This window comes from Vanessa atalanta, chromosome 10 (assembly GCF_905147765.1).
Source record: "Vanessa atalanta chromosome 10, ilVanAtal1.2, whole genome shotgun sequence".
NCBI classification, from domain to species: domain Eukaryota; kingdom Metazoa; phylum Arthropoda; class Insecta; order Lepidoptera; family Nymphalidae; genus Vanessa; species Vanessa atalanta.
In genome coordinates, this window is record NC_061880.1 from 12,477,182 (window position 1) to 12,495,131 (window position 17,950).

Sequence of the window (17,950 nt, forward strand, 5' to 3'; positions counted from 1 at the left end):
ATTAAAAAATATGAAATCAAATTAATCAAATGTTGTTGTCATCATGCTCTGAAATTAATTAACATTGTTGAAATAATAAAAAAAAAAAAATACGATAAAGAACTCTCCAATATGTTAGACAAATGGGTGCACAGAGACTAGATATGTCTATCGTATGTGTGCTATACACGGATAATATTTGCGCTTTGAATGTGAGCTATACACACAAAGCAGTATGATAAATTCGCTGTGCAGCGCCCCGGGCGCTTCCGCTCCACTCGCCTCGGATGCACGCCAGTGCGATCGATCGTGTGAATACACCTTTATCCGTTTTTTTTATTTTCATCTATTTATAGCGTGCTATTGAATCACGTCCCCGGTATGAACACATATCTTTTTTGTATGCAATCGATTAGTTATTTGATTGATAAAATATATACTTGGTGTTAGGGCTTTGTGCAAACGAGCTTGGATAGATATCACCCATTCATGATATGTTTCACCGATATGAGTGATTATTAAAATTTCAAATAGTACTGACCACTGAACATCATTGACCGTCCGCGGACGTACGATATAATAAAAAAAAATCTGGTCGTATATAATATAATTTATCGGTTATTTGAAAAACATAACTAACCTTTATTAATCAACGGCGGTGTTATCGTAATTATACATAATATAATTATATTTTAAAACGCAATTCAGTTAAAATTTCCTCTCGAAATTATTAAGTGCTATCAGTAAATCACGACCCCTTTCCATTTGAAATATTCCATGGAGCCGTATTATGATTAATATCGCGGCCAATGATAACATTGTACGCATTGGGTATACAATTATGAAAATACATATAGATTAACTATGTAAAAATAATTTAAAAAACATATATTATATAGACACTCGACACACGACGAGCGAGTACCTCTGAGAGATCCTTTTTTAATAATTCCTTTGGTAAAGGCATAGAAAAAAATTCAGTGCTAGTCTTTAAGAAATCTCTCGTGGCAACATGAAAATATCTTGAATCGTCTTAATATAAAAATAAATTATTATATTCGATTTCGCAAACCACTTTCTAAGACTTCTCGATCGTGTTTTGTAGTGAGTTTGTTCGGACAGAATAGCTCTAATGTTTGTATTGAATGAAAGTATCAAATCATTATTCAGTAAACTCACTGGAGCAATCTGTTAAAATAAGCTTGGAACTAAATTGGAGTAAAGTATGTCCATCACATTAGCTCTTTGATCGTTTCTAAATTAATCGTTAAAGTATAATTTCATAATATTTAAATGAAAATCAAAATGAAAGTAAAAAAATAATGTATTTAAGTAAACTCTTTATGGTTTTTTACGGCTAGCAATAGCTAGTTTAGAATGTAGATGCTATCGAAAGGTAAGATATTATATTGGTTACTTATTTTTACCAATAATATTTGATAGGGCTTTGTGCAATCCCATCTGATTGGGTACAACCCACTTATCATATTTACCGTCGAACAGCAATACCAAGTTAGTTAGTACTGTTGTTTTCAGCTTGAAGTGTGAACTAGCCAATGTAACTTCAGGCACAAGGGACATAACATTTTAGATCACAGGGTTTTTGTTGCATTTGTATAAGTAATTATATATTTATTAGTTCCATTGTCTATGGGCAGTGGTGACCGTTTAGCATTAGGTGGCCCATTTGCCAGCCCTCCTCACCTATATGTAACATATTTATATAAATATATATCCTGCATACAAATCGGAATCTTTTACGAATACCACTCCAAGCTCTTTATCGCCCATTCAAGCTTGTATGGAATAATTAATATGCCTTATTTATATATATATATATATATATATATTTTTAATACGAGGTTTTTTATTGGTAAATGTTATACTAGAAAGCAACAAAACGTCATTCGATATGTGATTGTGTGTAGACAAGTTATGTACTCGGAGAGAGATGTACTATATAACTGGTCCAATCTTGTCTTCTACGAGTAAGAGGCTCGTAGCGGATCCAATAGGATTATTTCCACACACCGACCATAGTATTTATCGCTATGGCGGAACATCGTAGTGTATTTAAACAAGATCGCTTTATTGTTATGTCCAGTGCACTAAATTGAAATCGTTTGAGTGGGCTTATCGTATGGTTATGCACTGAGACGTTTGTTGCATCACTTTGACTGGTCATTCACGAACGAATGCTCAGCGTCACAGTTTAAACAATGTTCATGTTAACCGTGAATCGTCCGGTGAAATCGAAAGTTGACGCTCCGACATAATGAGCCTCTTTATTGGATAGTAATAGGTAGTTTGGGAATTTGATTAGTGTAGAAAAGAATGATATTGGTTAAAATATTAATGCTAAATCGACCAATAGTAATAAAATATTTTTACTTGTTTGTTTAAACGGAGTTATCTTAAGATCTACGAGTCCGTTAAGAAAAAAAATTATAGAGCTATCTTGTCCGTTAACTGAGTTTATAGACCACAAGTTGTCGATCGCGGTTTTTCTCGGGGTTCAAGCTTGCTTCATACCGAATTTCATCAAATGCGGTTCGGAAGTTTGACATCGAAGCGTAACAGACGGACAGAGTTATTTTCATATTTATAATTTTAGTATAGATATAATATACGAAGACCCACGGGACTGGTTAGGTTGAATCCTCGCGCAGAAACTAGTATATTCTATAAAACGGCATACAATGCTCATTCTAAATTAAATTGAAATGCGAAAGTGACTTGGTTATTGTTACGATATATTATCGATTCGAGCGATTTTGCACACGTTGTTAGAGATACAGAAAAGTATACAGGCTACCTAACACCTCTAACATGCGGCGAAAATATAAATATTATATAATTTATATTAAGTATGTTTGTATATATGAATAGCTACTAAAACTTTGAAAATATAATATGTTTTGCAAACTTCAAAAGTGTAAAATATATGAACTCAAATACGAAACTTGTAGCAGTTTCAAATAAAATACCGACCATTTTAATTCAAAAACGTTATAAGATATTTCTTTAGTCGTTTCCCTTTGTAAAGTTTCACATGTTACACGGATAATTTAGAATTCCACTGGAAACCGCTGTTCTCTAGGCAACTAAAATAATTTATAAAGCTTTAAACAAATTGGAGGCTTTTATTCCACGAGGCAGAATACTTAATACATTTTTTTTGTCGCAATAATGTCAAGCGTAGATGTTATCTGCCCCCGTAGCCAGATCAAATATTCCTTCGCTTTTGAAGTTGAGATGGCGTAAAATTGAGATAAGCTTTTAATGTATTATACGCTTAGTCACGTTAAAATTGTAACTGAAGTATACATACGTACGATATTTTAAAATTCAGTTCTATAAATAAGTTTTCTTTTTATAAACGAGTTACCTCAAGTCTAGAAGGACAAACAAACTCAGATATTTATTGTTTTTATTGTTGAATACAGACGTATCAAAGTTTCATGACAATCTGACGAAGTTTTTGAATTCATAAGGTAAAGCATGTATTTTAAAGATAAGAAGGCCGAGGGACACGTGATCTATCTATCCCTTAACAATAACTCACGAATGTTGGAAACTAAGATGTTCTTTGGACCTGTATTGACACTAGTTCACTGACCCTTAAAACCGAAACACAACAATACTAAGAATTACTGTTTTTTGGTAGAATATGTGATGAGTGGCTTAGGAGTGTGGTTACTAACCAGATGGGTTTGCTTAAAATACACAAAGTTACAAGGAAATAATTCTCCTAAATATTCGATAGTATTAAAATAAAGATATAGCTTAGCCAATACGCGATTTAATTTTGAAATCAAAGTTAGAACTTGTATTAACTTGGATGAATATTAATATTTTTAATATAAAATCTGTTTTCCTTATTTATGAACGCGACTCAACATAACTCAATGGTAGCGTAGGGATTCGAGCGCAGCCGAGTGTATAATGGGCGACATGAAGGGGCGTTTTCAGAGTGACCGAATAGCACCCCGGTGAAATATATGAGAGTTGTGAGAGCTTGACGTATAATATAACATAACATAACATAACGTAACATGCAGTGATGTTTCACTTGTCTAGTGTACATTGTGCAATCCTTTTTTTTATGAACATATGTTTTCATAAATGTGAAACATACGTGAATAGGCACAGGGGACATAACATCTTATGTTCTAAGTTTGGTGGATCATTGGCTAGTGTCACCAATGTTTTTGGACGTTGGTGGCCACTTTCCATCTGGTCTATGGACTACGCATAAAGTAATTTGTCTTAAATGTCTGACTTGTTCTTATTCCACCATTAGTTTCCACCAGAGAAAAGTAGTTCTGTACGACTGCTGTACGTTATGGAGTTTTCCTTTACATCTGAAAGCAAAAGTAAATTAACAACAAAACCTCTAATGTCCCACCCCTGGGTTAAATACTGCTTTTGTGGAGCTGTGCTTTTGGGCTTATTCTATTTATCGCTGCGCCAATACAGGTTGGTTAATGCACACATTGCAAATTTTTAGTCAACTCTCTCCTGAGTTCTTATTGAATTATAAACATGAAAACTCAATAATGTTCTGATCAGTGGTTCATATCGGCTTCAATTAACAGAATACACAATAATAATCCATAATATTTACAACAACCAACACCGACACCCTTCATCTCTGAACTGTCGGTAGAATATTCTCCGCGTAACAACAGCAATAATATAAAACTTTAAAGTTACATAAAAACCACTCGTAGAATAAGAATTAATAAAAAATAATACACCGACATTTTTCAGGTCGTTTATCGCCAATATGAAAACAACTGAATACTGTGAAAGATTTATTGAATTGAGTTTATTTTTAAATAGTTTTGTACTCGATGTTATTTTTGCAAATGTGAATAGTATTTTAAAGAGAGAAGATTAAGGTTGAAAATTCGTATTATTTATTTAAAATTACAATTGGATTCTATTTAAAACCTATATAAATAAAAGCGTTTAGGTATACAAACATAACTTGGGATGAATATTTGCGTGCACAATCTAAATTTTAGTAAGATCATTTTGTTTCTCAGCATACTTCAACAAAATTAAACTAATTTTTTTTTGTTTGTTTTTAGTAAATAAAATGCTCCATCTGGTGTGAAAATTAATGAATTTATCATTATAAATTCATTCTGTATAATTTTTCTTCCTGGTATGGTTGTGGATACGAAATGACCTAGCGTGTAGAACATCCTACATATTCTAAATCAAAGATCGCAGGCCTAAAATCAAGTTAGATAAGAGAGCTGAGTTTATAATTTATTATGTTATAAGCTTAGCCTTCAGGGTGTGGTGTTAGTATGATGTTAGCAGTCGTTAACTGTTGATTTTATGACACAGTTCCATTAATCATAATATTTCTTATTTCAGTACACCTGTAAGTACCTCACCGCCTCGTCTTCTAGCTCTCATTAAAGTCTATAGAACTCTGATCTTTAACATTAGTTAATTTCATTTCTTTATATCATAACTTTGTAATCTTCTGGCTGTACTAATACAATGTGCCATTGTTCGTAAAATTTGAAACGCATTTTAATTAAAACAAATAAAAAGATAAATATAATTTTTCATGGAAAAACTTATATAATACAACCAGTTTAATACTATAAATAAATATATTTGTTTGTAATAAAACGATCTATCAATCTAATCTGTCCACATTATATATATACGCAAATATCGAAGATACATCATTTAAGCACTTCAGATTTAATATAAAAGATTGTCTGTGGAAAAATATCACGTACCGTCGATACGGGGAATTCCCGTGCGTTCGACCGGAAAATAGCCGACATAAAGGTCCAACATTCTGGTTCTGACCGGGGACGGAAGCGATAAAATATATATGAGGGTCACCAACACCCTCGGCCGTCGGACATTTGATATTTTTTTATTTTATTTTTTTATATATCAATAAATGTAATATTATAATAAACAAAACATCGATGTTTTAATTAAGTAAAATCGTTGACTTCAACAAAATAAAATACCTTTTCTTATAGTCTACATAATAAGTTTTTTGTGACGTCGAAGTTATTAAAATATATTTGAGTATCAAATGAGACGCAAAAACAACGATTAATCTTAATTACAAATAACAATCTACGTCGAAATGCTCCTCGTTTTTTTTTTTTACAAAAAATCGCTAAAAGGTCGCTAATAACTTTATTTTACTGGCCCTCGTCGTTTAAAGATTATCTCGTAAAAGTAAAACTCAGACGCATAAATAAAATGCACAACAAGATGGCGGCGACGATGGCCGGTGTTACCAGCAATTAATCTCCATTACCCGCACGCGCCAAATCACGCCGCTGTTTTATTCGTTAAATGGACCCGCCGAATTAATGCGCTCAAACGTTTACAAAGGCAAAAGAATCGACGAAGAATCGTCGGGAGAATCTATGCCCCTTTTGTGTCGGTTTGTGATAAATGCCTCGCTTCGTCTTTGTTTAAGAAATAAACGATGAAAAAAACTTGTAGCTAATTTGAAACGGAATATCAATATTGGAAACAGTGGGCTTCGAACAACTTTAAGAAATATATTAAAAAGACGAAATATGCTTCAGAGAATCGCGCTCATCTCGATTTATATATATGTGACGAATAATAATGTATGTATAACATCAACAACAATTTAAAAAATAAGACTCGTTCCTCCTCCATGGGAAAGGAACTGGATTTCTCCTTAGGTTAAAAATAAGACCTTACCTTATGTCTTAAAGTGGATCTTTTTTTAACTAATTTTAAATAATGTATTGCCTGTTTATGTGCGTAAAATAAAATGATATATGTTTTCTCAGGTGCGGACATTGTTCGTGAGCGGACTGCCTATGGACGCCAAGCCAAGGGAACTCTACCTACTGTTTCGAGCTTACGAAGTGAGTACAAATATAATTCAACCACACAATTAATTTGACATTCTTCATTGTGATTCCAAGCAAACGTGGTTATTCAATGCAAATTTACGTACTTCCAAATTTCAATGTAAATCATCTATCTTCGGTAGCGTCTATGATTCATCGAAACACACTCCCCGCATCACGTGACTCGGAAATATAATATCTATATGGATTAATGCGTCATAAATATGAAACGTCATGACGTTGTGTAATAGTTGAAATTAAATCGATTCCGTCTACCGATAAGATATACATTCGATTCTTGGCTGGTACGGCCGGCACCATAAATGTGCCTAAAGTTAATAGGGTGGATTTTGATCGCGTGTTCGTTACGACGCCTGGTACGGCGGGATACCATTGTTGGAGCGAAATTTCGTCGGAACTGACATACGTTGCTATGATGAACATCGATCGAACTAAATTGCTTGAGCTAGCAGCTTTACCTATAATTCGTTTCAATGTTATTCAAAGTTCGTATATACAAATACTATTTATATACCGCCCATCCACGCGAGATTAATTTTAATAAAATAAACTTAACAAATATTATCTTATTTGTATTTTTTTTGCTGTCTTTACTCTTGGTCACACTAAGACATTTTGTATGCACGAGCGTCAGCTACTCATACTAATGCACGCAGATAATAATTAAGAGAGGAGGGGCGCGCCTTCGTGAGTGAATACATCTGTAACTGTTTTTGTTACAATTTAGAAACTTGCCCAATGAGAGCTAGGCCATAATAAGTGTAAGATTTCAACCGTCAATAAACTTAGTATGTATGCGTAAAAGTATATTGCTGGTGTACTCGTATAGACTCGTAGCGTGCGCGTCAACTGAATTTTATTTTATAATAATTAATTAATTAGAGAAAAACATATTTATTAATAATAATTTTATCGTCAATCCTTAATTTTCTTTGTTCCTTAATTACTTTTAAACTTTTTAGTTTTTCTAGTCTCATTGTTAGAAGATTTTCTAATAACAAAAATGGCATATGTATATAACAAAATAAATAAATCGTAAATCAAATATATAATTATTTATTTTTGTTTCGTAGGGATACGAGGGTTCGCTGCTGAAGGTTACGAGCAAAAATGGAAAAACAGCATCCGTAAGTATCTTTCAATTAGAAACGAGAGCATTTGTAAATGTATGTTATTTTATATCAAGGAACAATAATGATGACCCACGTGATCTCCGACCGATTTCGAACACGAGCAAGCAATTTATTTTTTATTTTTTAATGTATCATCATCACATTGTAAAGAAATCCTATATATTATCTATAATGAAAAAGGTCCAAACCTTCAGCTTAAGCGAAAAAGAGGTTGTAACAATGGGCCATTTGCAGGCTTTTATTTTATGTCATCCTTACTAATATTGGTCCCGTAGGTTTTTCTCAAGGAAGACTATTACCCCAACTGTGCGGGAAGTATTAAAGTGTACAAGTGTGTGCACAAACACAGGTGCACTCGTTATTCCTCGCTTTAATAATTCGATGGGATACGACACGACCGGAATTAATTCAGGTTTGGGACAAACAGCGCGGGAGTGTACACTTCCCACTTTCAGACTTCGCAGAACCTACTTTCCTGAAATATTAAAAACTAAATTAATCTGGATTCGTGTACACCGATAGTGACAATACAGCATACAAAACCTGATTATAATATGCATTAAATAATATACAGTTAAAAAAGAATTTTTTTTGATGACCTCCGTGGTCGAGTACACCGACCACACACCGGTTTTTATGGGTACGTCACTCCGAGGTTCAATTCCCGGCCGAGTCGATGTAGAAAAAGTTTAGTTTTCTATGTTGTCTTGGGTCTGAGTGTTTGTGGTACCGTCGTTACTTCTGATTTTCCATAACACAAGTGCTTTATCTACTTACATTGGGATCAGAGTAATGTACGTGATGTTGACCAATATTTTTATTAAAAAAAAAAGAAATTTTAAAATAAATACACTCGTTTTTATTGATTTCGTTTAATTGTTTATAATTCATTATAAAATACATATATTCTAGCCAGTTCGTCTCTGTGTAAAACTACTCTGTATCCATAATAGTAGTTGTGAACTTTCCCTGCAACGATAATAAACTTGTAATTTGCATAATATAATATTAACATGAGTATTTGTTATTGCAGCCGGTCGGTTTCGTAACGTTTCACACCCGGGCCGGAGCCGAGGCCGCTAAGCAAGATCTTCAGGTTAGTACCACCACATGCTTCTACTAATTAAGTCTAAACATCATTTATATATTTAATTAAAAAATAATTTATATTTAAATTATATGTATCAGAAAAAATAGGATCCGAAATGGCATCATTACATATATATTTTTCGTAAACGAACACAACAAGATAATCACGAACACTGAACATAACGCCTTGTAAACATCGATCGCTTACAACACCTAAAACATTACAAGATCATAATGTCCTTCAAATATAACGATATAGTCCGAACACTCCAAAGTAAAAATGCTATATGTAAATAATTAAAAAATAAATAAAATTAAACGTAAAACGCACGGTGTTACTAAACCTCTTCTTTTCACATGCCTACACAGCCAATAAGCACCATAGTTAATATTCTCATTGTAGACTTGGAATAACATTTTCCCGACTCGAGTAACCGCATCGTAAGTTATGCTAAACCCATGCACATATCGACTAGACCACGTCGAGTCATCTAGTCGGAGCTACTAAGCTCTCAATCCCGGATATTGGAGTGAAATCGATTACGTTATCGTGTATATATGCAACCGCATGTCACTGTTTGACAGATTTTGATGTCACATCCCGAGCACCGTGTTTCGGCACCTTAGCAGGCGCTGGCGTGAGAATCAAATATGAAAAAGTATATTTTCATCCGTGACAGTTGCTATTTTAACAAACTTTACATGAGAGTCAATGTAATCAATGTATCGAGGATGAATTTTTCATTTATTTAATTGGCAAAAAATTAAATTTTATAACGTTTAGTATTCACGGCTATCGTTGTATCAATAAAATATCCCTGTCTCCACACTGGACTATAAGTCCGGTGGGAACACGCGGCCAACCGTCCATCGTCATTATATCGGAGCGCCGCACCGCTCGCGGCTGTTCACAGCAGGGCGTCCGGTTCGACCCCGACATGCCGCAAACGATTCGGCTGGAGTTCGCTAAAAGCAACACGAAGGTCAGCAAGCCGAAGCCGGCAGTTGCCACAGCCGCGCCAGCTGCACACCCCGCATTGATGCACCCACTCACTGGACGTAAGTACCGCCGTACGCACACACCACCCGGCGCTCGCTCGATCGTCAACTCGCCCAGAATTCAGATCATAAGAAACAATATTTCACCTTCATTTATACATTTATATTCATTGAATTGTTCCCTCTTTATTTCATTCACAAAGTCAAATCAAACATATGTATTTCGATGTATACTGGTGACGTACTGTTTCTCCGTAGTTATTTAAACGCTATACAATCCAACAACGATTTCGCCACAAGTACCCACACATGACTTTATATTCTTACGATATTACGCTTTCGTATCTAAGTAAGAGTGATGGCGCGTCGAGCAATCGCAAACTTGGGCAAGTATCTGTAAAAGCTTACACGTACCACGCAAAGCCTCCGTGAAGCTATTATTGTCTTCCAATTGACTGTCGGGCTCTCTTACCACTGTTAAACTACTTAGTCACATGTCCTCATGACATTCCGTATTATAGCCTCGCTTCTTTAATAAAATCTTGTTACACGAATTGGCTACTTAGGAGCGTGAAAACACGTTTCGCACATTGTAAATAAATTTATTTGTAATCGGTGTTCTTATTTAATTTAATTCGATTTTGTAGAATTTTCACGGTACAGGTTTTCGTCTAATGTGAATCATATTGCGCAGACTTAGCCAGTCCCTTCTTCCCTGGAGGGGGCGCTGAGCTGTGGCACCACCCGTTAGCTTACGGAGGGGAGCTGCCGACATTGTCGCACGGACTGGTCCATCCCGCCATTCATCCTCAAATGGCGCCCGTGCGTTCCTACCTCTGACTAGCTGCCGCCGACAGGCCACACCACGTAAGTTTAAACTTATACTCTATACAACATTGTCATATAATTGAGCTTGACTATTAAAATTAATTATTATAAAGTATGTTTATAACGTATCGTAATTTATTAACAAAAAGCTTACCTCTAGAGCACATAGGTATCTTAAGTGCAATTAAACATTAAAGTTTTATATACATAATTTGATCTGAAAAAATATTTTTCGCCCTCAGACCCCCTTGACGCTGGGCGCATGCGTACTACCGGCCCCAGCGCTGGGTTCGCCGGGAGCAGCGGTCCCGGCGCATGCGCCCGCGCCGCCTGCGCACCCCGCACACCCCGCGCACCCCGCGCCTCCTTGCTCCACGCTCTTTGTCGCTAACCTCGGACAATTCGTCTCCGAGCACGAACTCAAAGAGATATTCAGCAGGTACGTGCCGCCTTCATTATACATTTGTAGGCTTCGACTGGAAAAGTGACACACGTTACATTTAGCCTTTATATTTTGTGGAATTTATTATATTAATACAATATGTTAGTCTGACCCTATGACCATATAAAATCTCTCCATTTTCGATAATTGAATACTACCCCTAGTTTGTTGTTAATAATGGTTTCCAAGAAATAAACAAAATTGTTTAAAACAAATATTTCCAGTCGAACCAAGCATTCGTTAAATGTCTGCATGATCGCAAAATATTAAAAAAAGAAATGTATCAGTTGTATGAAACGAGACAGAGTAATTATTTTTAAATAGTTGAATACATATTCTCCACAGTGCATGTCGCACCAAATATCACAAAGTCGTCTATTGTTGGGTATTATTGTTTATGTTCTGATCTATCTCAAACCAACTGACGATGCTGATAGTCAGTTTGTATGAGATCGTAAGCCTGCACCCGTACCACTTCAGCATGACAGTCGAACATCTATTTACACTATACCACACTAGTCGTATGCTATTAGCACAAACATCACATAAATGTATGAGCTGTCGATTGCACCCGAATTTACTTTATAGCATCAATATGCCGAATTTATACTCCTGTAAACTGTAAACCTTGTAAGGTTAGAAAGAACCTGTGACAGAACAAATCCTTTTTTTATCGCTTTTGTCCAAAATCTGTTACGCATTCAAAAACTTATTTGCGAATTAGATGAAACAGCTTTCAACATGTTATAGTCACCAGAGACATCCTTAGTCTTTTAGAATCATTCGATACCGTGGCACCACAGCAAACTAAGTCAATATAAAACACACAAGGCAAGGGTACGAGTGCGGGCATATCTGAGTGTAATGGTAACAGCTGCCCGGGTTTCTCGCGACTGCGGCTTCTGACGGCCGGTAGCGGCGGCGGCTCTGGTCCGGTCGCGTTCGTCGACTTCGTTACCCCGAGCGACGCAGCCACCGCCATGGCCCGCCTGCAGGGCGCCCTGCTCCTCAGCTCAGAGGGGGCCATCCACCTCGAATTCGCGAGGCATAAGTTGGCACACAACGGCTGGATACTCGCACATGAAGTATGCACGCGCACTCCTCTTTACCACGATACCACACGGGTTCCTAGACCATGTTGTAAACTTTTAGTAACGCAAAGTAGCTAACAGGGTTTCGGATAATACAATAACAGATTTCATTCGCTTTCCGAAGATAGATTCTAGTGAATATTCAAATTTAGACACAACGTTTACAGACCATAGTTCGAGCTGAGATAACTAATACCTAGTAACCGTGTAGTATCTTCTAAACAATTTGGATCCCATACAAAATCATATCACTGGAACGAACACAGTATGGGCTCCGAAATGACTGAGTAATGCAACACCGCGCACCTCGCACCTTAGACCTAACAGCCTGATAAATGAATACTAGCTATATAAGTGAGTCCTCATCGACGTGATCACTAAAGTCCGATCGGTCAGCAGGGAGCCAAAGGCGGAGAAGAGGGCGAACAGCATTAACTCGTTCGTGGCACTCGGCACTTGACAACCAGCTAACTGAGGGCCGCGCGGGCCGGGCGCGCTGCGCGGCGCGGCGGCGGGCGCGGGCGCGCCGCTCGGCTAGCAGCGGGTCGAGACCAGTTTCACCGACAACGACAACGGATGAATGTAAATTAGCAAAACGCTCTCCTCGTTTATGTTTCTCGTCTGTAGCGTCAGAGGTGTGGTGTATTTTGTTGATACCAAATTTAGCGTAAAATTTTATTATATTAACATTCCAGTTTAATTGTTTACCGTTCACGATGAAAATATTATTTGAAATTATTATTACCTTTTATTGTATAACGTGTTTATTTAATTGATTTTTTTATGTAATATAAGATTTATTTACAAGTAACTTATTGTATGGTAACGTTTGTATATTCGTTTCTACGAGGCCGGTTATACAACTGAGATGTTTTGTTATGGATATAGTGTAATATCAGAAATTAAACATTTTAGGATAAATCACATTCGAATAAGCTAAAAACCAAAGGTGCCCTTCATAGAAAGATTACGTTTTGTTGATAATATTTCAAGTTGAATGATTTTAAATGAAGTTGTATGTAATAATAACGATACTTTTGTTTTAGTCTCGATAATGTTAGCGTATTTAAATGAATTTTCATTACTATCTCAAATTATATTTACCTAATGCTTTTTAGTAACTTTTATAATGTTCACTCGTTAAAGCGCTGGCACACTAGCGTTGGTTTACGATCCTTCTATCTGTATATGGATAAATTTAAATTGCAATAATGTAAAGATGTAACGATCGTTACGCGAGGCCCTCGGTGTCGCTCGTGAAGTGCAATACACGTCTGAGCCCCCTCGCTCGGGCTCGCATCGCACGCACTGACCCGCCTTAATCTCGCCCCGTCTGTCCGCACCCTAATGTCTCGTGCCTTGTGGAAACGTCTCCCTAAAACAGCGTCAATCTTTACCCGCGTAAACGTTTTAGATTGTTTTCTTTCGGACTCCGTGGATATTTCGGTCCCTCCGTGTGTGCGATGCGACTTTATCGAGCAGGGTTCGGTCTTGCTGGGAGAATTTAGCCTTTGCCTTATGAAAGTTGAATAGCTATATGTAATCATTATATTATTAATTATTAGTAATAATTATACGGCGACACGCGCCAAGCTGAATAGTAAAACAATTATTCTATTTGCATGCTTTGACGAGCTTTTTGGTAATACTAATTTAAAACTTAGTAGTTACTTTAATTGTGTAATCTTTAGGTAAATATTATAATACTAGATAAGGGTATTTATTGTAGACGATCTGCATAGTTACATTACTATTAATTGAAAGTTATTCTTACATAATATCGAAACAGTGTAATGAAGTTAAATCTATTGTGTTAGGGTTAATCAAATGGAAAATTAATATATTTTTTATTTTTAGCTAGTTGACTATCGCGTACAGAATGGCGGCTCGCGCGGTGCGAGTTCGTTCCGGCGAACGTGTGCGAAATAGCAATAAACCAAAAATGAACTCTTAATGTTTATATTATAGGTATCTAGAAACGTATTCTGCTGATGTAAACATGTAAAAATTATACAAAAAAAAAGTAAAAAAAAAAGTAATAAATAAATCCCTGCTTAGGCTATTTTTAATAAGATTTCGGATATTTGGGTTGAAATCTTGACGCGACAGATATCAAGGGAGCATTCACTAGATCCTTGTCGTAAGCTGGATTGATCCGCATGTGAATTCTTATGAAAGTCTCTTAGTCAATATTTAATAGAAATATGTCAATTTTTGACTTAGCAAAATTTTATACGTTATTTATAGTGACTGTAATTATCACGGTATACCGAGCGTCATGGCGTGTAGACCAAAGATAAAAGATATACATAACTTAATACTAACCTCAAACCAAACGTACCAAACATTATTTCCTGGCCTACACATCGACAGACAGATTCTAAATCGATTATATTTATTACGCAAACGTTCTAAACATATCTATATCTACATAACACGTATTATGATGACGATTTTAAATCGATATTGTTATTTTTCTGAAAAATCGATATCAATGTTCAACATTTCAAAATAATTAGTGTTCAGTTCAATGTAAAAAGTCGACGTCGATGTGTGGAGCCAGCGTTAGTTAAATCTCTTAGAAAATAACTGAATATTTATAAAAAAATAATATTGATTGATTATTAATTTATATCAAAATCCTAAAAATATCAAAACTCGGTTTCTCTTGGTATTCGTATTTCACTGTCTGTTTTAATAGTTAAGCTAAGTCAATGTTTACTTATTTAATTCGATATATAATGCTAATTCGTACGTAAGTTGTGTAATAGTGTATTAGTGATCTCCCAAACCTCCGGCGCCCGGCGTCCCCGACCGCAGATAAGATACAACGAAAAGTTTTAATTTTCTTTTCCGTTGTTATTTCCCAAGCTGCGTGGTGACTTCGGCTTCGTTTATTTATAGCCTCTCGCTGTGCAAATGATTTAGAAATTTAAAAAGCTACTAAGATCTTTTATATAAATATATATGTTTACGTAACTTAAATTGGAGGTGAAACTATTTTTTGTATATTTATAAAAGTAACCACGGAGCTTGTCGGTTGATTTACGTCACTGCTAACGCAGCGCTCGGGGCGCTGCGCGCGGCGCGCGTGGGCCGCGGCGGCAGCGCTGCGAGCGCTGCGAGCGCTGCGAGCGCTGCGAGCGCTGCGAGCGCTGCGAGCGCCGAGCGCGCGAGGGCCGGGCGCCGCCACGATTCCGTCCAACCGTAGCTAGCGTGTAAGAGACGTCCAGTGGCTACGAACACGGCTGCGTCATTTGCGGGACTACTCGATACATATCATCGTGTAATATTAATGTGTAATTAGAATTAATGCGGTTTCATAGAGACTTTTATTCGGTATACTCGTCTACTACTTTTAATGCAATCGGCTACATGTCACGCTATATCAGTATCGATATCGAGTTTACTTTGTCGGAACTGACGCTTGACATACGCTCCACTCCGTCTTCGAATATTTTCGCTTGGATGTTACTTTGTATGGGGAACGAATCGGTGAATATTATGCTGAAGTTTGTCGTCGAATCGAGTAGCTCGTTGTCGGAGCGTCGGCTGGAGCCGCGTGACATTGGCCCGCATGTGATAGGGTAGTGTAGGGGGTAGCGTCGCCTTGCAAGTTAGGTTAAGTAAGCGGTGAGACACAAAAACCGTGCATCGGAAACATATCAATCTGTGCCCCTTAATAAATAATTAAATACTAATCTAAGAGATACATATGAATAGCGTAAACAAAATAATCGTTCGAAGTATCAAATACATAGTAAGTGTTGTTTTCGTACGTTGAACAATTGACGAGGCGGTTAGGTCGTTTTCGAGATGTGAATCGTTACGCATAGTACCCGAGTAGTTTCGCGCAATTTATTTAAACTTACCGCAATAGATCTTTGAATGTATTTTTTATTGTTATACATAGGCTAATGTTTAATATGGCTTAATTACCAAAATATTTTTAGCTGTTCGCTTCGTATTCAGTATTAACGATCTTTTGATTTACGGTGACAGGAGCTAGCGCGTTGCTGGGTCTTATTTGTATATCGAGCAAATTATATCATACAAAATATATAGTTAGTAATTAATTGTTAGATTTGTGTGACTTGAATTATTTAAAGCTTTTAGAGCAAAAGGTAAAGTGTTATTGTGGTTTAAGAAATAAAAAAAATAAAACATAATGACCTTGTAAAAATAGTGATAAATTTAGCTTAATTATCATTATTACAACTTTTATAGATGTTCGTTAATTTACTTTCCTTACTTCATCGACTATTGTGGCATTGGAGACGTCAATGTTAATTCAAATAAATTTGAGCTCATCCTCAATCGAAGTTTTCATTCAACCGACATCCCTTCGAACTCGCTATCAATCACGTCTCCAAACAGATATTGACCAAAGTTCTTCAAAGATTCTGCTAAACTTTCCAATTAATACTTAATCGTGTTTTATAGAAAAGAAAAACGTTCATTTCGAACATTTTAATGAATTATTCGAGTTTATCTTTGTTTTTGTCAATTTTCTTGTTATAATTGAGACGTATTAGTAAAATATAGGCGTAGTTTAGAATAACCCGAATAGATATAATTATTATACAGTTGGCTTTGGAATATGCTTTGTAGATTAACTGCTTTCTCGCGTCCTCGTGTAAAACGAGTTCTCTCGGTGATTACGAAAGAAATTGTTTTACAACGAAGATGTTATTAAACGTGGAAGCGCTTTTAAACTTTCTTATTTCGATAATGATTTTGTGACAGTGTTGTATTTATGTTATAATTAGTTTTAAAGCATTATAGGGTCCAAAGATTGGGAATAAAAACATATGTGACAAATCATGTTTGTTTTTTTATGATTTTAACGAATTCTTTATTTTTTTTTTTAGGTTATCGAAGACTCGCTTTATTACATATTTGCATTATTATATTTCAATACACGTTATTATACGAAATATATTGTACTTTTGAAGGTTATCGTTCATTATTTCGTTTTTATTTGTTTTTAAAGCTATTTTTGTAATTTTTATCTGTGCTATGATTGTATACACAGTATTTAAGTAACTAATTATCATATATAATATTCATTGCAAGACAAATGCATAGCAATACAAAACTGAAAGTAAAATGAGCTAAACTCAAAACAAATTATTTAAACCATGGATATATTTAATTAATGTCCGTTAAAGTAAGATTTTGTGCGAAAATAAATTGAAAACAAAATGTGCAAAATTTTAACAATCTAATAAGTAGAACTTTTATTCAAATTTAGATGCAAAGTTTGATCCACACGCACAGATTCTTTTATAAAAAATCTTAAAACAGTTGTAATTGTTTATTAAATTAAACACATACAGAAACACAATAACGAGCACACTGAAAGTGGGAACCACTCCGCAAACTCACTGAAACTTTGGGCAAATATGTAGACGAAGTCTACACAGATCTGCACTTAGATATATTTTATAACATAAGAAATCGTTATATTTATTTTCAAGCTAA

General features: G+C 35.7%; 1 protein-coding gene across 1 annotated transcript in view; it reads left to right on the forward strand.

The window, feature by feature from the left end:
* LOC125066667 (protein couch potato) overlaps nt 1–16,783 on the forward strand; it is a 193,056-nt gene extending 176,273 nt beyond the window's left edge. The window contains exons 3-10 of the mRNA XM_047674867.1: nt 6,801–6,878; nt 7,958–8,011; nt 9,051–9,113; nt 10,021–10,165; nt 10,800–10,927; nt 11,176–11,372; nt 12,250–12,460; nt 12,866–16,783. Coding sequence (XP_047530823.1) covers nt 6,801–6,878; nt 7,958–8,011; nt 9,051–9,113; nt 10,021–10,165; nt 10,800–10,927; nt 11,176–11,372; nt 12,250–12,460; nt 12,866–12,901 — 912 coding nt within the window. The 3' untranslated portion in view covers nt 12,902–16,783. The remainder of the gene's footprint in view (nt 1–6,800; nt 6,879–7,957; nt 8,012–9,050; nt 9,114–10,020; nt 10,166–10,799; nt 10,928–11,175; nt 11,373–12,249; nt 12,461–12,865) is intronic.
* Nucleotides 16,784–17,950: the final 1,167 nt, after the last annotated feature.